The sequence below is a fragment of the Somniosus microcephalus genome, chromosome 8 (genome assembly GCF_052327205.1).
Source record: "Somniosus microcephalus isolate GS21.2 chromosome 8, FLI_Smic_1.0, whole genome shotgun sequence".
Lineage (NCBI taxonomy): Eukaryota > Metazoa > Chordata > Chondrichthyes > Squaliformes > Somniosidae > Somniosus > Somniosus microcephalus.
The window spans coordinates 197,286,365-197,307,489 of NC_140994.1; the positions used below are offsets into that span (position 1 = coordinate 197,286,365).

A 21,125-nucleotide genomic window follows, 5' to 3' on the forward strand; every position below is an offset into this window, starting at 1 on the left:
CCAGTGGTAACAGTTGCTCCTTATTTACTCTGTTCAAAAGGATGTTTTTAAACACCTCTGTTAAATCTCCCTTAACCTTTGCTGTAAGGAGAACAGTCCCAGTTTCTCTAGTCTCTCCACATAACTGAAGTCCCTCATCCCTGGTAGCATTCGAGTAAATTTCTGCGCCCTCCAAGGCCTTGACATCCTTCCTAAAAGTGTGGTGCCCAGAATTTTTTTTTTTTTAATTGGATATAATGCTCCAGCTGAGGATGAACCAGTGGAAAAAGGTTTAGCATAGCTTCCTTGGTTTTGTACTTTAGGCCTCTCTTTATAAATTATAGGATCCTGTATGCTTTTTAAAAATACTCTGTTTATGACCAGGGCATGTCTTTCCTCATTTCTGGCATGAGTGTAACCTAAATTCCCTCTGTGTCCATTCACATGCACATTTTGGCTGCTGCTCTGGACCCAAGCCCATTACTTCTGTTACCTTTCCCCCCCCCCCCCCCCCCCCCCCCTCTTGGCCCCTCTCAGGCTCTTCTCTCATGTCTCCTCCCCTTCCAGTTGTGCAACCTTTTATTGTTCCCCTCTCATGCTTTGCCTCACTGACCCCTATGCCAACCCATTACTTTCCTCTGCATTCCTACTGTACTGCCACTGAGCCATGCTTGAATCCTCCTTGGATAACCCCACGTCTGGCCTCTGCCTCTCTCGGCATTCTTCAAAGAACCCATTGAGGCACTCCGTGCAGCCTCCTTACAAGCAGCAACCCCAACTGCCCCATCCCTCTTGCCTCCTTTAAAATCCTCATTCTCTGCCCCAGTCTGACTTTTCAGTGCTGTCCACTCTCTTAACTGAGCAGCGACTCATCCTCGATTTCAATTTCATCTCTGCTCACCTTGCCCTTCACTCTCTGATTTCTCTGGCTTCCTGTCCTCCCTTAATCTCACTCCATATAAACTCTCCTACCCATATTCACGACCACCCCCTCGAACTCGCCGTCACACATGGCCTCTCTACTCCTATGGTCTTCAGAGAGTTGGTTATCATTGACCATTTTCTTGTGTCCCTCACCAACCACATAATCTACCCTCTTCCAACCTAAATTCCTTGTGTCCGCTCCTGGAAAAACTCTTCTCCAAGTCACGTACAATTGTACATTCAAGCTGCTAACTGTCTAGTCTTTAGCTCTCCATTCGCCACAATACTTCTGCAGCTGCCGACCTGCTCAACTACTCCTGGTTAATCGATGAAGCCCTTGCCTTCAATAAAACTTTTACTCTCTTCCATCCTAGTTGTTCCCCCATCTTTGCTCCAAGTCCAAGGGGTGCAGACTTGAGCATATCTGGCACAAAGTTGGTTTAGCCATCCATTGCTAGATCACATCAGGTGCTATTGGGCCTCCCTTTCCTCTGTCAAAATTGCTCACTACTCCAGTATAATCCTGTAGAGCAAAGATGACACTGGTTCTTTTTTACACTACCAATCTTCACCTTAAACCCGTCGGCTCTGCCCGTCTACTCTCCCCTCCAACAAGTGCGGGGAGCTCATGGATTCCTTCACTGATTGAGATGACCGTTGAGCTGCCTTTGCTATTTTCCCCCTGCCCTAGCCCTGGACCACATCTTGTAGTTTCTGTCCTATCTCCCCTCATGCCCCCTCCAAGCTCATTTTGTCCATGAGCGCCATGTCATGCTCCATTGACCTCATTCCCACTAACCTGTTGACCACCCAACTTTCCTTCCTATCCCATGCTAGCTGACATTGTAAATGATTCCGTATCCTCGGATACTGTCCACCTCCTTTCCAAAAATTACTGTTTTCACCCTCCTTATCTGTCCTTGCAAACTACTGCTCTGTCCTGAATCTATCATTCCTCTTGAGTCCATGAACCTGTTGCCTCCTAAATCCCTGCTCATCATTCCTGCAACTCCACATTTGAAGCTCTCTAATCAGATTTCTACCCCTGCCATTACTGAAATGTCCCTAATCAGTCAGAAATGACATTCACCGTGACTGGTGCAATATCTCTCTCCTCGACCTCTGCAGCTTTTGACACGGTCAACCACACCATCCTCTTCCAGTGCTCCTCTCCTGATGTTCAGACTGGTGGGACTGCCCTTGCTTGGTTCTGCTTTTATCTATCAAGTCATAAGAGTATTTCTAGCAATGGCTTCTATTCCTGCCACCCGCATCTCTTTTCCCCCCCCCTCCCACTGTTGCCTATTGAGTTCCCCAGGATCTATTCTTGTCTCCCTCCTTGTCTATATGTTGCACTTTGGCAACATCATCCACAGATGTGGGATCAGTTTCCAGATGTATACTGATGATGCCCAGCTCTACCTCTGACCCCTCCACTGCCTCTGTGCTGTCAGCTTTTCCAACATTCAGTCTTCAATGAGCTGTAATTTCCTCCAGTTAAACATTGGGAATACCAAAACCATTATCTTTGGTCCCTGTCACAAACTCCATACCGTTGCCACCAATTCTATTTTTCTTCCTGGCCACTGTCTCAGATTGAACTAGACTGTTCGCACTCTTAGTCCTATATGACCCCTAGCTAAGCTTCCAACCCGTATCCACTCATCGCCAAGACTGCCTTCTTCCAACTCCATAACATCGCCAATCTCCGCCACTTCTCTTGCCACATGTACTGCTGAAACCCTCATCTGTTTCTTTGTCACTTTCAGACTTGACTATTCCAGTGCTCTCCTGGCCAGCCTCCCATCCTCCATAAATTTTATGTCATTCAAAACTCTTGCCCTCAAAGCTTCCAATTTAAAATTTGTACACTCGTATTTAAATCCCTTCATGGCTTCACCCCTCCCTATCTCTCTAACCTCCTGCAGCCTTACAACCCTCCCAGAACTTTGTTCTTCTGACTATGGCCTCTTGTGCATCCATCGTCACCTTTTGGCAGGCATGCCTTCAGCCATCTTGCCCTTCGTGCTGGAATTCCTTCCCTAAATCTCCAACTCCATCTTTTCATGTTGAGACCCTCCGTAAAACCAACCTCTTTGACCAAGCTTTTGGACACCCTTCCTAATATCTCCTTTGGCTCGGCATCCATTTTTGTCTAATGCTGCTGTGAAGCACCTTGGAATATTTATCTGCATTAAAGGTGCTTTTAAAATGCAAATTGTTGTTTTAAAGGAAATGTTTGAGGCCATGAGAATATGATAGATGTTCCTATGATCCATGCTCCTCTGACCTTCTGTCCTAAACTGCAAAATAACATTTCCTCTTCAACACCCTCATTGCGTTGAAATCAAGACTAATTGCACAGACTCCAACTCTAAACACTTTCTTCCCTCAGTATGAACATCTGGGAATTTCTTAACTTCTCCCACTACTTCCATTACAATCTTCAGGCTCAAGCTTTACTTTAATCCTTGCTTCCTGATTGATCTTTCATGGTGTAGGTTTGTAATGTATTTGTGCTGGCAGATCGAGAACAAAACAGAGCTATAAGTGAAAGTGGTATTTTTATACAGTATTTCCAATTTATTAAGTAATCTAATTGATCTGGTATTAAAATTGACATCTTGATCATTTAGGTAGAGCTGAAGCCAAGCTCAATTCTTCATTACTTTATAGGTTTTTTTTTTGTCATTGTCTGAAAAGATTACACACTTATTTTCTCTGCTTCATTTCAATTTCATGTGATTTAAAAAAAAAAAAAAAATCCAAATATTTTGTTTTGTCCATGGACCCTCCATGTGGACTTGAGCGTTCTAGAGCTCTTTTGATGTAGAGTTGTTTGACAATCTTAAATGTTTTGCTAAAGGAAGTTTAACAATGCTTGTCTTTCCTTAAATAGTGTTTAATTTCACATATATGCAATTGGCTGAGAGATAGACATTAGATTTGTTGTTTCTGGTGAAATAATACAAACGAATGCCGGAAGCAATAAAGCATATTTACATTGGATACTGTAGAATGCTGCATTTGATTATGTGCATTATAGATAAATACTGGATTCAAAGTTTTAAGCCCAAAGCAAATGGTAGAGTAATGAAGTCTGTTTAAATTGGATTAATAAAACAGAATGGCACTACAAATAACTACATAAAAAAAAACTCAGTTGGAGTAATGAAATCTTTTTAACCAGTTTTCCTGAACCAGTTGACGCAGATATTGATCAGTGGAATAAAGTTATTGAACAGTTAGGAACGCCATCTGCAGAATTCATGAAGAAATTGCAACCGACTGTACGAAATTATGTAGAGAATAGGCCAAAGTATCCAGGGCTTGGCTTTGAAACATTATTTCCAGATTGGGTTTTTCCAGCAGATTCTGAACGTGACAAGTTAAAAGGTATGTTTCGCTTTTTGAAACTGAGTATTTAGATCAAGTTCAAATGTGTTGTGTATGTTTGTGTTTTAAGACTTTGTTCACAAAGAACAGCCTTAAAGCACAAACAAATCTTGTAAATCAATTGTTGAAAATACTGCATAACCATAGTATCAGCCTTTAGCATACCAGTAGCCAGAATCACAGAAACCCCACAGTGCAGATAGAGGCCAATTTGGCCCATCGAGCCTGCACCGACACATATCCCACCCGATCCCCGTAACCCCTACACCAACACATATCCCACCCTATCCCTGTAACCCCACGTATTTAATCCCCCTAACACTAAGGGTCAATTTATCATAGCCAATCAACCTAACCCGCACATCTTTGGACTGTGGGAGGAAACCGGAGCACCCGGAGAAAACCCACGCAAACACGGGGAGAATGTGCAAACTCCACACAGACAGTCGCCCGAGGCCGGATTCGAACCCGGGTCTCTGGAGCTGTGAGGCAACAGTGCTAACCACTATGCCACCGTGCTGCCCTTGATATGTTTTACTATAAAAATCTTAGATGTTTTAAGTTGGTGATACTATAGGATTTATGAGAATATTAAAGTAGTTCAAAATTAATTTGGTTATTTCCTAATCGCTAAGATTGTTCTGGCTTAAAACTTTCAAAGGAAGCAAGTATTATGTCAAATTATTGAGGGATGCTTTCCTCTGTGGTCTGTGTAGTGAAATCATATACTGTAGATTTATTAAAGAAATTGCTACAGCTGGTGCAAAAGAAAGCGTTTAATTGAAGTGTGCGTAATGATTTATAAAATGAGTAGATTATCGAAACTCCTCAGTCATTAAACTGTTATGTTGTGTATATTGTATTAAATTACAGTAAGTCAGGCCAGAGATCTTCTATCAAAAATGCTGGTAATCGATCCTGACAAGCGAATTTCTGTGGATGACGCCCTACAGCATCCATATATTGCCGTATGGTATGATCCTTCTGAAGTAGAAGCAGTAAGCAAACTACTTTTTGATCATAACATTTTGGCTATCTATTTTATACTAGTGTTTGATTTATGGCTCGCTTCGATACTTAAACTGCTGCTTTAATCTAGGTTGTACATTGAAATCTGAGTTTAAACAATGAGGTTTTCTATCTTTCCCTTTGTTGGAGGCACATACTGTTCCCCATCCAGCAGGACAGACTTTCTCCCAGAAGCAACAGGACTTTTTAGCATCCAATGCCAACTAACCTGAAACTAATGAGTTAGTTGTTCAGTGGGAGAGCCTGAGCTCTTGGTTTTATCAGATTATAGATGGCATCATTTCATTGTCAACTTTCAGAACTTGTTTTTAAAATGGAAAAGTTTGCCATATAATAAAAGTTGTATAGGGTGTGAAGGTAGGTGATCTTCCAGGCATAAGTAAAATTCCTGACAGTTTGGTAATGGGAAGTTTGCTAGATATGAGTTTAGTCAAATTTATTTTTTCCCAAATTACTAAATAAGCACAAAATTCAGAGATTGGTCAGCTTAGTTAATTATTGGGCAGTGGATCCAATCCAAGCTGAATTTCAACTGTCTATCATAATGCCATCTGTCATGTGGTTTTTAAATTTGCTATAAGTAAATTACACAAGTGTGGCTGAATAAGAAAAAATCTCCAATATGTTCAAGAATTGTACAATATTTTTTCATTACAAATGCCTGTAGTGGTAAATCATGATCCCAATGTACATTGCTAAATGTTAACATTTTTGACCTATGAATCTTGTCAATACTGTTCTTCCAATGAGATGATTCAAAGTACAGCAATGTTATCAAAAGGACTGACAAACTGAGGGCTACATAGGAAAGATTGTTCCAGAAACTCTGCAAAAGCCACATCTTGACCATGAAGCCTGGGACCAAGTCTGTATGACTGTTGATGGGGACCGTCTTGATGGAAGTGATGTGGCTATAGATTTGTTTGACCCTGCAGCTAAGATTAAAACAAAGATGCTAGCTCTAACCTTGTTACCGCAAAAGGAAGGTTTGCTGTTGCAAGAAAGCAGAGGGCTGTTACGGAGGTACTTGAAACTTCTTTAGTGCATTTCAGAGCTGCTACAAAGGTAGAGTATAATGTAGCATGTCATAAAAGTAAGAATTATTAGGCAGTTGAAGTGGAATCGGTGAGTTGCATTCATCTCCCAATTATACAAAACTGATCCTAAATCCTTTATTGCCTATAGTCTGTTAATTTTGGTAGAAAGAGTTCTCTTGGCTTGTGTTAGTGATTGGCCAGTCCAGTCCTTTTCAGCAAGCCAGTGAGGTCATTTTCAGGATCAGGAAAGAACATTATACTGAATTGGCGTAACACCAAACCGGCTGTAGCAGCAACCTATCTGCATACTGGATGGAAAGTTAGAAGGCCATAATGAATCAGTTCACTGATGAAACCAACTCCACACTGCATTTCTCCCTAAGTTGCCAGGTGTGGAAAGTATTCATGCCAGTTCCTAAAAGTTGCTCTGGGCATGGTGGAGAGCGGTCATATCATTTAGATATCCAAGCCAAAAATATCCTAGCACCTGTGCATGTGAGGCAGAGGAATAGAATTCTGTTTTGTGCAAGCACTTACTTGGTGTTCCAGAGACCAGTTGTGGTTTCTACCTAATAGAAAGGGAGATTGTAGTGAGATCAAAAACTGCTGAGGACTCTTGCTAATGTCAGTAGCTCTTAAATGCATCTTTCAATCATTGTGTCGCTTAGGCCTGTATGGTGTTCATGAAGTAAGAGGCTGGAGTTTGTTCTTGAAGAATGCATGGGGCACGTGATGGTGTTCTACAAGGTCATATTGTCAGGCTTGATTTCATATTCATGGATTTTCTTAACACTTTCAATCTGATGTCATGCTACCCTCTTGAAGAAACTGGGAGCTATAGGAGAGCACAGCCAACTCTTGGATGTTGTTCAGCTTCAAAATCTGTAGGTGTAGATGGGAGTATTGCTGACCCTGTCTTTCTCAAAACAGAAATTTTGAGGTTGTCCACTGTTAGCTGTCCTATTCAATGACCATCAATTATGGTATAAGGAGCTGTCTCGGTGTCTGTCGCAGACATTTTGAAAAATTGCACTGTTACTATTTGCTGTGACGTTCACAAACTTGACACTGGATATAATCTGCTCCACTTGCCATTGGGAACAGTGGGATAACTAGTAAAACAAAAAAAAATTGACTTGCATTTATAATAGTGCCTTTCACTAGCTCAGGACGTCGCAAAGAGCTTTACAACCTATGAACTACATTTAAAGCGGAGTAATGTAGAAAATGCAGCAGCCCATTTGTACTTGGCAAACTCCCACTAACAGCAATGGAACAAATGACCAGGTCATCTGTTTAAGATGTTGGTTGAGATGAATGTTGACCAGGTCACCCAGGAGAATTCCCCTGCTCTTCCAATAGTGCCATGGGATCTTTTCCATCTGAAACACAGCACTTGCTGCACTGGAGTGTCAGCCTAGATTATGAGCATCAGCCTAGATTATGTGCTCAAGTCTCTGGAGTGGTACTTTAACGCACAGCCTTCTGACTCTGAGGTGAGAGTGTTACCACAGAGCTACAGCTGACTGTGGTATAGAGGGGTTTTTCTCCCCCAAGTGCAGTAGTCTGGCTTTTTCTTTCTTGATTCTCTTCCAGTCCTGGAACTCCAAAGAGGAACTTGCATGTAGAAAGAATTTGCATTGATATTTGTGCCTTTCATGACCTCTGGAACTCCCAAAATGCTTTACTGCTAAAGTTGCTTTTTAACTGTAGTTCTTGCAAATGCAGCATCCAGTTTGCACACAGCAAGGTTTCACAAACAGGAATTACCATTTAAAATTTTTTTTGTGGTGTTGCTTGAAGGATGAATGTTGGCCAAGACACCGGAGAACTCCCTGCTCTCCTTTAGGAAAAAGTGCCACGCAAATTTCTTATGCCCATCGGAACAAGTAGACTGGTTCATGGTTTAATATTTCAGCCAAAAGAAAATACCTTTGCCAGTGTCGCGCTCTCAACAACAACAACAACTTGTATTTATATAGCACCTTTAACATAGTAAAATGTCAAGTCTAAGACGAAGAAATTTGACACTGAGCCACATGAGAAATTAGGGCAGGTGACCAAAAGCTTGGTTAAAGAGGTAGTCTTAAAGGAGGAAAGAGGTAGAGAGGCGGAGAGCTTTAGGCAGGGAATTCCAGAGCTTGGGCTCTAGGCAACAGAAGGCACGATTATCAGGGTTGCTCAGGAGGGCAGAATTAGAGGAGCACAGATATCTCAGGGTGGGGGGGGGGGTTGATTTGAAAACCAGGATAAGAATTGTGAAATCGAGGCGTTGATTAACTGGGAGCCAATGTAGGTCAGCGAGCAAAGGGGTGATGGGTGAACGGGATTTGGTGTGAGTTAGGACATGGGCAGCTGAGTTTTCGATGATCTCACGTTTTATGTAGGGTAGAATGTGGGAGACCAGCCAGGAGTGTGTTGAAATCGTCAAGTCTAGAGGTAACAGGCATGGTTGAGGGTTTCATCAGCAGATGAGCTGAGGCAGGAGCAGAGACGGGCGATGTTACGGAGGTGAAAATAGGCGGTCTTAGTTATGCTGCGGATATGTGGTTGGAAGCTCATTTCAAGGTCACCCTAGAGTCAACGGCACAGAAAGAGGCCATTCGGCCCATCGAGTCCGTGCCGGCTCTCTAGAGCGATCCAGTCAGTCCCATTCTCCCGCTCTATCCCCATAGCCCTGCAAATTTATTTCCCTCAAGTGCCTATTGTTAAATCCGTGCATCTTGATGTTGTGTGTCCTTCAATAATTTGACAAGAGACTGCAGGGAACAATCAACAGGTGTTTACTGGATGAGGGTTACTCTAAAACTAACAGTACAGATCCCTACTCAGGGTTATATACAGGTGTGGTCACTGCCGGTACTACAGTATACAGGAGCTGTAAAAAGTAGTTCTCCCCTTAAAGGTACATACACTACAATTCCTCCCCTTTTAGATTAACAGTACCATAACATTCATTTAACAATTAACACTTTTAACATGCAACATTAACTGAAAATAGTCTATTTATAAATTCAGTCTTTGGGGAGGCTTCCTGATCCTTTCTGGATAGCGCCTTTCCTGAGTGTCTTGCTCTTGGTGCGGAGGTGATTCTGGCCCCCTGTCGTCGGTTGGTTCATCAGCTTCCGATGCTACTGTTTCTGGGGTAGATGCTACCTGTATGTCGGGTTCATCACCAGGTATGCGAGACATGGGGTTGACTTGTTCCTGTGACTCTAGGATCTGGTCGACATGGCGTCTCTCAATGTTCTCCCCAACATCCACTGTGTACATTAGTGGCCCCTGCCGTGTGCATATCGTTCCTGGTTGCCATTTCTCTGTTCGGTAGTCGCGGGCCAAGACTGGTTGCCCTACATTGAAGCTCCTTGTCGGCTTCATTGATGTGCTGGAATTGCGTATTCTCAACATCTCTTCGTACATTTGGTCTGAGCAAATCCAGACAAGATCTCAACCTTCGGTTAAAGAACATCATGGCCGGGGTCTGGTTGGTGACTGCATGTGTCGCATTTCTGTAGGCTAACAGGAAATAGTCCACCTTATGCTGCAGTGGAATGTCGTCATCGCACATGGCCCTTACTGCTTTTTTAAAGGTTTGTACGAACCTCTCAGCCAAACCATTTGTGGCTGGATGATACGGGGCGGATGTGTAATGCCTTACCCCATTCCTTTTCATAAATCTTCGAAACTCTTCGGACACAAACTGTGGTCTGTTATCAGAGCAAATCTGCTCTGGCAAGCCGTTCCTGGCAAATATGGTCCGTAGGACTGCAGTAGTTTTCTCCGTGGTGGTGGAGGACATTTTGATCACCTCAGGCCATTTCGAGTGCGCATCCACGGCTATTAAAAACATTGGAGTCCATGAATGGACCAGCAAAATCAATATGCACCCGTTGCCATGGAGATTAGGGCCACTCCCATGGGTGTAGAGGGGCATGTGGTGGTGCATTTTGGACCTTCTGGCATCCTGAGCAGCTCTTTGTCAGGTCCTCGATTTGCTGATCGATCCCCGGCCACCACACAAGCCCTAGCAAGGCTTTTCATTTTCACCCCTCCCAGATGGCCTTTGTGAAGCTCCTTGAGCACTCTCCCTTAACTTGGGTGGAATTACCACTCAGGATCCACACATCAAGGTCCCCTGGCATACTGACAGCTGTTCTCTTCTGGATGAGAATGCTGGCAACAGTGAGTCGCCGTGTGTTGGCCGTCCCTTCACCGTCAAGTCATATACCCGAGACAGTGTCGGGTCATTTCGGGTCTCCTTCTCTATATCAGCGTTAGTTACTGGCAAGCGTTCAATTATAGTCGAATAAAATATTTTGACAGGATCCACTGCTGGTGCTTCCTCCGCAGTAGGCAGTGGCAGGCGTGATAGCCCACCAGCGTTTCCATGCTGTTTCGTGCCCTTATACTCGATTTCATATTGGTTCGCCCCTAGAAAAAGGGACCATCTTTGTAGCTGTTGTGCAGTCATCACCGGAACGCCCTTCGGATTAAAGATGGAGACCAGTGGTTGGTGGTCAGTCAGCAAGGTGAACTTCTGCCCGTGCAGATAGTGGTTGAACTTTTTCACTCCCCACACTAGGCTGAGGGCCTCCCTGTCAATCTGGGCGTAGTTACGCTCGGCTGAGGTTAGTGACCAAGACGCAAAGGCTTCTGGCCTCTCCGAGCCGTCCGGGAATTTGTGCGACAGCACCGCTCCAATGCCATAGGGTGATGCATCACACGCCAACCGAATTGGTAGTGCTGGGTTGAAATGAGCCAACACACCTCTTGATGTGATCAATGCTTTGCACTTCTGGAAAGCTCGTTTACATTTGTCATTCCACTTCCATGGTACCCCCGTTTGCAGTAGGGTATTCAGTGGGTGCAGTACTGTAGACAAATTCGGCAAGAACTTATGGTAGTAGTTCACCAGCCCGAGGAACGACCTCAGTTGTGACACATTTTCCAGTGCTGGAGCCTTGACTACCGCCTCAATCTTTTCAGGGGACTTATGTAACCCCTCTTTATCAATAACGTGGCCACAATACGAGATCTGCTTCTGGAAAAACTCGCATTTGTGGCGATTAGCTCGGTGCCCATATTCCTTCAATCTAGTGAGCACCTGCTCCAGGTTGGCGAGGTGATCACTGTCATTTTCGCCCTGACCAGGATGTTGTCCAAATAACACTGGGTCCCTGGAATCCCTTGCAGGACTTGATCCATTGCCCTTTGCCAAATAGCCGGAGCTGATGCTACCCCGAACACCAGCCGGTTGTATTGGTAGAGACCTTTGAGTGTTGATCGTGAGGTACTGTTTCGAGGCTTCTTCTACCGCCATTTGCAGGTACGCCTGGGCCAGATCAATCTTAGTGAAGCATTTCCCTCCAGATAGCGAGGCAAAAATATCTTCAATCCGCGGAAGCGGATATTGTACCGTGTGAAGGACTGGGTTCACTGTCACCTTAAAGTCCCCACAGATGCGAACCTTCTTTGGTTCCCCAGGCATATTACTCAACGACCTCTTCATTACAGGAACGATGGGTGTAGCCCACTCGCTCCAGTCCACTTTGGACAGTACTCCTGAACGTTCCAAACCTTCCAGCTCTGCTTCGACGGCTGGGCGGATCGCATAAGGTACCAGTCTGGCCTTAAAACAAAAAAAAACAACAACAAAAAACAACTTTGGCCTTGCATTTTCCTCTTTTGATCGTCGCTGTTATGCATTTTAGTGTTCCGAGTCCCTCCTGGAACACTTCTTGTGCGCCAGTTAGCATTTTTGACAGTCGTTCAGGTGTGACGTCGTCATCCTTTTTGGCATCTACAGTCGGTGCTTGTATGGAATGCCAATCTAGCTGTATCTTCCGGATCCATTCACGTCCTAGTAGTGGTGGTCCTCCATCTGGCAATACATATAGGTCCATTTTTGGTGTTTCCTTGCCGTTATATATAACGTTCACCCTTATATTTTTCCTTTGGGGTAGACTTTTTGCCCTGTGTACGTCTTCAAGACAATCTCTATCTCTCAAGGGTATATGTGAGAATAGCCGCTTGTAGTCCCTTCGGTTTATGACTGTTAGGGCTGATCCTGTGTCCAATTCCATTTTCACTTGGATTCTGGCTATCTTGAGCGTGACCCAGATAGTTTGGTGATCCTCCGTTTTGATCACATTATGTAGTTTCAGACAACCCAGCTCCTTGCTTCTGGAGTCTGTATCACTTTTCTGTTCGTCTGCACTACTCTCCGTCACCTTATGTACCTTTTTGTACTTCTCCTGTGGGAATTTCTTGCTGCTGGTTTTCTTTTCCGACCTGCAGACTCTTGCTGTGTGTCCTACTTTTCCACACTGTCTGCACACTTGGTCCTTGAACCAGCAATCCTTATGGTCGTGTGTTGTTCTGCTGCAGCGATAGCACTTCACTGTTCCGTATGACATTTCATTTGTGCCATATTCTTGCGGTCTCCGTTGTATCTCTGCCGCGCCCCGTGCTGCTGCTTCGTGTGATACTGCAATGCTGAAAGCCTTGTCCAGCGTAAGATCCTTTTCTGATAGAAGCTGTTTCTGGGTTCCTTCACTTTGAAGCCCACACACAAACTTGTCCCTTAAAGTATCTGCTAGTCCCGTTCCAAACTGGCAGTGTTTCGATAGCTTGCGCAGTTCCGTTAAAAACTCAGCATTACTTTCATCTTTATGCTGGTTCCTTTTGTGAAACTTAAATCTTTCTGCTATCAGCAGCGGTGTGGGGTCTAAGTGGTCCTGTAGGATTGACACTCTGTTTTCAAAATCCTTTTCCACTGGCTTTTCTGGGGTTACTAGGTTTCGTAGTAAGCCATACGTTTTTGCACCCATTGAATTCAACAATACCAGCGCTTTCCTGTCATCTGGCACTTCATTCGCCTTGCAGTACACTCTATGCGTTAGACATATGTCGTCCAGTCTTCGACTTCATTGTCGAACGCTGTGACACTGCCACTCTTCAGCATCCCTGGGTGTGGTTAGACTGGCTCAAAATGGCGTCTCCCACGCTCTCCTTCCCCTCTGCGGCTCAAAATGGCGTCTCCCGCACTTTCCTTTCTTCCCCGCTGACGCTGCTCGCCCCCTGAACACCGGCTGCGCTCTGTGCATTTTCCTGCGCGCCTCTCTCTCGTTGACGCCGCTCGGTCCTGAACAGCGGCTGCGCCCTGTGCGCTCTACCCTCTCTCTTTTCCCGTTGACGCTGCTCGGCCTTTTTCTGTGCCATCGGTCGGCTCTAGCCGCCGCTGTGCGGGAAGGGTCTGCGCCGTACCTGTTGCCAGCCCGTTTCGCTGGAGTCTCCGTTGGATGGTCGACACCCGTGCTTCTGGACTCTCTGAAGAAATAGCAGTATTTTCTTCACTACCTCCTTGTCAAAGAGCCGTTTACAACAGAATTCACAGCAATGATGGAATTTCCTTCTGCAGAGTTGCAGGTATGTTCGAATCCTCTCGTCGCCAATGTTAAATCCGTGTATCTTGATGATGTGTGTCCTTCAATAATTTGACAGGAGACTGCAGGGAACAATCAACAGGTGTTTACTGGATGAGGGTTACTCTGAAACTAACTGTACAGATCCCTACTCAGGGTTATATACAGGTGTGGTCACTGCCGGTACTACAGTATACAGGAGCTGTAAAAAGTAGTTCTCCCCTTAAAGGTACATACACTACACCAGTCTCCTTGAAAACATTGTGTGTCTGCTTTCACCACTTCCGTCAGCAGCGAATTCCAGGTCATCACCACTTGCTGTGTAAAGTTTTTCTTCACATCCCTGTGTTTCTTGCCCAAAACCTTAAATCTGTGACCCCTAGTCTTTGTACCATCAACTAGTGGGAACAGCCTTTCCCCGTCAATCCTATCTAAACCCGTCATAATCTTGTACACCTCTATCAAATCACCCCTCAGCCGCTTTTGCTCTAACAAAAAAAAATCCAGCTTCTCCAACCTGTCCTTGTAGCAAAGATACCCCATACCTGGAACCATTCTGGTAAATTTCCTCTGCACCCTCTCAAGTGCCTTCACATCCTTAAAGTGTGGTGACCAGAACTGGACGCAATACTCCAGTTGTGGCCTAACCAGGGTTTTATAAAGGTTCAGCATAACCGCTCTACTTTTGTACTCAATACCTCTATTTATGAAGCCCAAGATCCCATATGCTTTGTTAACTACTCTCTGAATATGTCCTGCCACCTCTGGGACCTATGCACATTAACTCCCAGGGCCCTCTGTCCCTGCACACTCTTTATAACTGTGCCATTAAGTGTATATTGCCTCTCCCTGTTCCTTCTGCCAAAATGCACCACCTCACACTTCTCTGTATTAAATTCCATCTGCCACTTGTCTGACCATTCTGCTAGCCTTTCTATGTCCTGTTGCTGTCGTTTGGTATCATCCTCACTGTTTGTTTGTGACACCAAGGTTGCGAACAGTGTGGTTCAGCCACAGACAAATGTTGGGGAGAGGGATGGTGTCAGTGGCGAGGGAACGGAGTTTGTGGCGGGGGCCGAAAACCATGGCTTCGGTCTTCCCAATATTTAATTGGAGAAAATTTCTGCTCATCCAGAACTGGATATCTGTCGAGCAGTCTTGACAATTTAGAGACTGTGGAGGGGTCGAAAGAAGTGGCACAGTAGAGCTGGGTGTCGTCAGCGTACATGGAAACTGGCGCTGTGTTTTCGCCAAGGGACAGCATGTAGATGATAAATAGGAGGGGGCCAAGGATAGATCCTTGGGGGACACCAGAGCTAACAATGCGGGAGCGGGGAGAGAAGCCAGTGCAGGTGATTCTCTGGCTATGATTTGATAGATAATGGAACCAGGCAAGTGCAGTCCCACCCAGCTGGGCAACGGTGGAGAGGCATTGGAGGAGGATGGAGTGGTCAACTGTCGAAGGCTGCAGACAAGTCAAGGAGGGATAGTTTACCTTTGTCGCAGTCACAAAGGATGTCCTTATGATTTCGAGAGCCGTTTCAGTACTGTGGCAGGGGCGAAAACCTGATTGGAGGGATTCAAACACACTAGTGTTAACCTAGATTATTTGCTTAATTCTTGGAGTGTCATTTAAACCCACAACTTTTAACTCGGTAGAGCGTGCTCCCATTAAGTCAAGCCTGACAATTGACGGCCTGGATTAAGCAATAGGTAACCAGCAAGCCTGGTATACAGCATTGGGCTTGGATGCCTAGAGCATCAAGATAGCTTGCATGTTGCAAGCTTTTCCTCCCTAGATCCTTCTACTAGACTGACAGCAGATGTTCATTATATATGTAACCCCTTCCTCGGTTCTCCAGATATGTGAGATGTGGTCTCTGTTGTAGACAGTATTCTATAGTCCAGTAAGGAGATCACTACTACAATGGCTTAATTCTAACTATCTTACTTTATAGTTTTAACGTCAGACAGTATAAGAAGATTACAGGTCAATGAACTAAATTAGACATTTGCATACATTAGAATGAATCTAGACATAATAAACATACATTCTCCATTTATATGGATTCAAAGGAGAATCTGTCCGTGTCCAAATTCGAGTGCACTCTTTCGTTGGCGCGCTTAAGTTGGAGCTCATGGTATGTATAATGTCTGCAAGACTTACGACTCCGAACCCCTTCGTTGAATTCTCTTCACGATCACTGAATCCCACTTTGAGTTCTGGATGCAGAGCTACTAATACGAAGGGCAGCGGCCGAGTTTGGAAGCCCGGGACGGGATGCGGCAGCCATTTGCCTCCTGAGCCCTCTCTTTCAGAGCTCCTGCCCTCTTTTCTTCCAGTCGCTTGCGTTTCCCGCTCGAAAAACCCGACTCCACCCCTTCCTCCTGGGGTTTCTGCCTGGAGACTGCGCAGCCTCACTGTCTGCAACAGTTGATACTGGTGCAGAATTATGGAAAGTCTGCTCTTAGTCACATTGTGTCCTTAAAAGTTCTTGCCGTACCTTCACATGGGCAACTTTAACCCAGGGATTTATAACAATAATAATAGTGTCTAAGTTAAAGATTGATAACCATACTTAGCGTACATAACATTTCCAGTGGGTATTACATATAGTTAATGAGGGAGCTCAAGCTCTGGACAATAACAGGTAGAAGCTGTTTACTTTGAAGTTGAACATGCAAGCACATGACCATATACCCATGGTTCTGTGGCTACTATGATTAGTTTGCAGAGAAGCAAGAAGTTGTTACTAAAGCCATGCATCCCCAACTGAAGGTATGAACCACAGTTCAGTAACCTGTTGTGTGCCCATGCTGTGGGCAGGAGGATGGTACAATGGGTGTGCTCCGTTTATAGTGATATGTGCTACTCACTTTACTATTCTGGGACAGTTCCTGGTATCTGCTACCCAATTTGTGAGGACTCAAACCCATGCATTACAGTTGTCTAATGGCCAGCTAGTAACTATCGCCCTTGGTGGGAAAATAGGTGGGTCCTCTTTGGGGTGACGCCTGATGAAGGTAACCTGCACAGTATCAGCCTGTTAAACTTCAACAGTAACCCAATGCACTTGCAGGCCTTTAATCATTGGCTTTTTCCAACCTGCACCTATGTTCTTTGGGCTTGGATAAGTGTTAAGTGTCCATGCTTAGTGTGTGCTGCATTATCAGGCAAACAAAAATTCCCACTTATGCAGATTTTGCAGTAGTTTTGTTTGGAGACTTAAGAATTGTGATGGTTTTCCATGTGTGCTAGACCTCCTGCTGATCAATATTTAAAAAGTCACACCTTTACCAAATTGGGCCTTGCGTGCATCTTTTGGATGGAGTGTAAAGGGAAAAACTACTATGATCAAGAACAACATAAGTGCCAAGATGTGATCAGTACAAAAGTTTTATGGTAAGTGAATTTTATTTTTAATTTTGAACTTCCTGAACATTAAATCAAGTTATATATGCTACATAACTTTTAACTGTAAAATAAAAACAAACCGAATGCCGCAAGGAATTCCTGAGTGCACTGGTGTTCTCTTTTAATGCTGAAGTATTACTGCATAAATCTATGTACCATGGCTGAAAACAAACTTTATTCATTATTATATTATAATAGAGATAAATTAAAAAGTGATGAATTTTAATACCATGTACTATTTTTGTATGTTTGCAGATTATCGATCAGTTTTGAGTGGCTTTGGAACAAATCTTCAATCAAGGTACCTCCACACTATAACCCTCAGTGGAGGCACATCAGCGACAGTGCTATTTGATGCCTCAGTGTCACCTTTAGCTGACTGGAAATTTGAATGTCAATATCCCAGCTTGGAAAGGAGCAAGACTGGTGGAACTTCCATTAGTATGCATCTTTCTGAGCAGGCATATTCTGCTGAGATTAAGATGGCTTGCTGTTCTAACTCCAAGGACCTAAAATGGAAGAATCATCTGGAGATATGAGCATAATATTTTTGCCTAGCTCACCTTGGACTATGCTTAAACAATTGAGGTATCGCTCTAAGACTGCAAATATTTTGAAAATGAGAAGGCTAGCTTTGTTAAAGTTATGCAAAAGCAACTGGTATTGGACCAAGAAAATGGTTGGGGGATAAATATTGCCCAGGACACCAGGGAGATCTCGCCTGCTCTTCTTCGAAATAGTGTCATGTGATATTTTATGTCTAGCTGAGAGGGAAGATGTTTAACATCTGCAAGACAGTGCAGCCCTGCCTCTACTGCATTGAAGTGTTGGCTTAGATATGTGCTCAAATCTCGAGTGGAGCTTGAACCCACAGCCTTCTGCCTTAGAGGAGAGAGTGCTACTGCTGAGCCATGGTTGATGCTAGGAATGCCTTAATAGCTGCAAGATCATGTCTAGATCCCACAACCTATCATGTGGGATAGGTCTTTGGAATATTTCTAAGTTTGGGAGAATTACTCACTATATATGGCGGCGGTTAATCTGTGAAATGTATGTGTTGCAAGCACTTTTACCTCACCATGCCTTTGCTGATTCAATAAAGGGTCTCAATATATTTTACCTTTATCCTGATTCTTTTGGGCCAATATTTTTCTGTAGTAGATCTCCTGTGGTGTTGCTCATGGTAAATTACTGAATTCATTGGTTTAGGAACAATGGGGCTTTATCAGGAAAATGTGATGAGAAGAGTGTTACTGGAAGTGTGTGTTGTATACAAGGCTTCACTATAAAAGGTGCGCCCATTGGTGCTTAACATCCTTCACTACATTAAAAAAAAACTTCATCAGACCAGTTGCAAGCAATGATGTCTTGTAATCTGTGAGCTCCCTCCTATACATTGGGATCGCTTCTATAATAGTTTGTAGTATTACAGGTCAAGTGGACACAGTTAAAACAGGAAAAACTTTGAACTATGATTAGAAGTAAGCACTTATGTAAGTATAAGGACTGTGATTTAGCATACAATGTAATTGTAGTGATTCTAATAAGAATTTTCTCTTGTGCAATAGCCCCCTCCACAGATCTATGATAAACAATTGGAGGAGAGAGAACACACTATAGAAGAATGGAAAGGTGAATGTTCATATACTGTACTTAAGATCAACTGAAATACAGATACTGTACTTAAGTTTTATTGTATTGCACTGAAATTTCATATTTCTTGTTTTATAAAAAAGGAAACACACAGTTCTCTAATTTGCATACATATTGGTCAAACATCAAACTGGTTCTGCATTAAGTTAAAACCCTGTTTAAAATCATTATCATGAAGAAAATTTTAAAGTATAAATCGCCATAAAAATTAGAGTAGATGATTTTCAAGGCAAGGGATGTGACCTAAAATTCTCCGCCAGTCTTGGACAAAAACATAATTTAATACACTGTCAACACTGAGCCATAACCCAACTTTAAAACTTAAAACTATTAAGATTTATCAAATCAATCAATACATTTCCAATGTTGTCACTAGGATTTAAATAAGGTCTAATAGGCATGAAAGAATTCTCCTCTTGTTTGCAGGGTGGTTCAACAGTGTGCAGTTAGATTCAAGAAAGATGTCTCCTGGCTGGCAGTTCCCTACAGCACTCCTCTCATTTCCAACTTTCCATGGTCATCCATTGCCAACTTCCCCCACCCACACAACAGTCTCCTCCGGTGCTTAAGATGTCCTGCTGCTAATAGTGGTTGCATTTTCACTCAATAAACAAGTTTAAGCTACAAGAGTAATGCCACCTATGCAGAATACAATGTCCATCCACTGACCCAGCTTGTTCTGTGCTTTCTGTGCTCCTCTTCATGCCTGGAACTCTGGTCATGTTTGATTTCTCAGATGCCTGGACTCCTGCCATGAAGACTATGCTACTATGCTGGATTATACTGTATACCTCGACTGCCATAACGCCACTCTGCCACTCGATTGCTTCAAGTTTAAGATAACCTGCTCCAGCCTACACTGCCCAACTGCCGTTATCTACTGAGCTTCCAGGACTGTACTTTCAGTGCACTGTTGACTTCTCTGTTGCCATATTGGGTCCTGGACAGAAATCCCCCTTTTCCTGGACCAAAGTCCATTTCTCCACTGCCTTCTGAACTTTACTATTGATTTTCACCTTCGTTGCTGATTTCTACTGAGACTGTAATCTCTACTGGGCTGCCTCTCTTCTAGTACCCCATCTGGTTCTGAGCTCAGTTTTCTGATCCTCTGCGAGGAAATTTTCACTCTATGCTTGGCTAGCTTTAATTTGTTCCTGCTAATTTCCATCCTGCTCTGCATTCTGCACCCTTGTTGCTGAGTGATCTTTGCTGCCTTCTGCTTGCTTCCTGTGACTGCTTACTCCACTCATTCTTCTGAACTTCTCCATCAGCCTTCATGACTGGGTTGACTGGCTCCTGACACTCCTACTGTTGCTCCTGATCTTGTGTGCTCTTCACCTCCCTGCAGCTGTTCCTCAGGTTAGTTTCCTCATCTGCACTGATCCTGTAGATTTATATTTCACCCTCCTCGCTCCTCTGTTGGTATACTGGATCTGCTGGTGTGCACTGCTAACACTTCAGGCTATTCTGTGCCTCCGCTGGGCCGACCTCTACTGGCTCACAATTGACTCTCCACTCCTTGGCACTCTGTTTCCACTGGACAACCTCCAGCAATGCATCCACTGATACTCTGACCCTGGAACAGCTCCTGGATTCACTTTCTCTCTCCACAACTGTCTGAGCCTGGACAATGGTTTGTTAATCTTAGGCAGGCTCTCGGAACCGAGGATGACTTGCTTCCACATTAAAAATGAGCTCGCAGGTGACTGATGTGTCCAATGTGGGGCCTACAGTCTCTGTCTCAGGTGGGGCAGATGGTGGTTGAAGGGGCGGGTGGGTGGGGTGCTTGGGTTGACGTGCGCTGCCTGCTCTTGGCTTCCGCTTGCTCCCGGCGAAGAGACTCGAGGTGTTCGGCACCTTCCCGGATGCTTCTCCTCCACTTCGTGCGGTCTTGGGCCAGGGATTCCCACGTGTCGGTGGGGATGCTCCACGTTTTCAAGGAGGCTTTGAGGGTGTCCTTGAAGCGTTTCCTCTGCCCACCTGGGGCCCCATGTTTGTTAATGCTCTTACGCTGACTCTATCCTGTCTGCAAGTCAACTTCAGCCTGCCCCTGGACTTCAGATTTTAAAATTATTTTCTCTCCTTGTTACCGCCTTGCCCTCTGTTTATAACCAGGACATGTCTTTACTAATCTTTGCCATGCCTATGTAACCTGACTTCCTTCTGTGTTTATTTGTGTGCACATTTTGACACTGGCTCTGGACCCAGGCCCATTACTTCTTTTTTTTCTCGACCACTTTTCAAGCCCTTGTCCCCTTTCTGTCAGCA

General features: G+C 44.2%; 1 protein-coding gene across 10 annotated transcripts in view; it reads left to right on the top strand.

Moving 5' to 3' along the window:
* The window catches only part of LOC147114018 (mitogen-activated protein kinase 9), a 73,670-nt gene that overhangs the window by 23,897 nt on the left and 28,648 nt on the right, over positions 1–21,125 (top strand). For all 10 annotated transcript variants that reach the window (XR_015079334.1, XM_085995534.1, XM_085995537.1 and 7 more), the window contains exons 8-10: positions 4,117–4,299; positions 5,173–5,297; positions 18,773–18,836. Coding sequence is in view for 9 of the 10 variants with exons in the window: in XM_085995534.1 (XP_085851660.1) it covers positions 4,117–4,299; positions 5,173–5,297; positions 18,773–18,836 (372 nt within the window). In the remaining variant the exon portion in view is untranslated. The remainder of the gene's footprint in view (positions 1–4,116; positions 4,300–5,172; positions 5,298–18,772; positions 18,837–21,125) is intronic.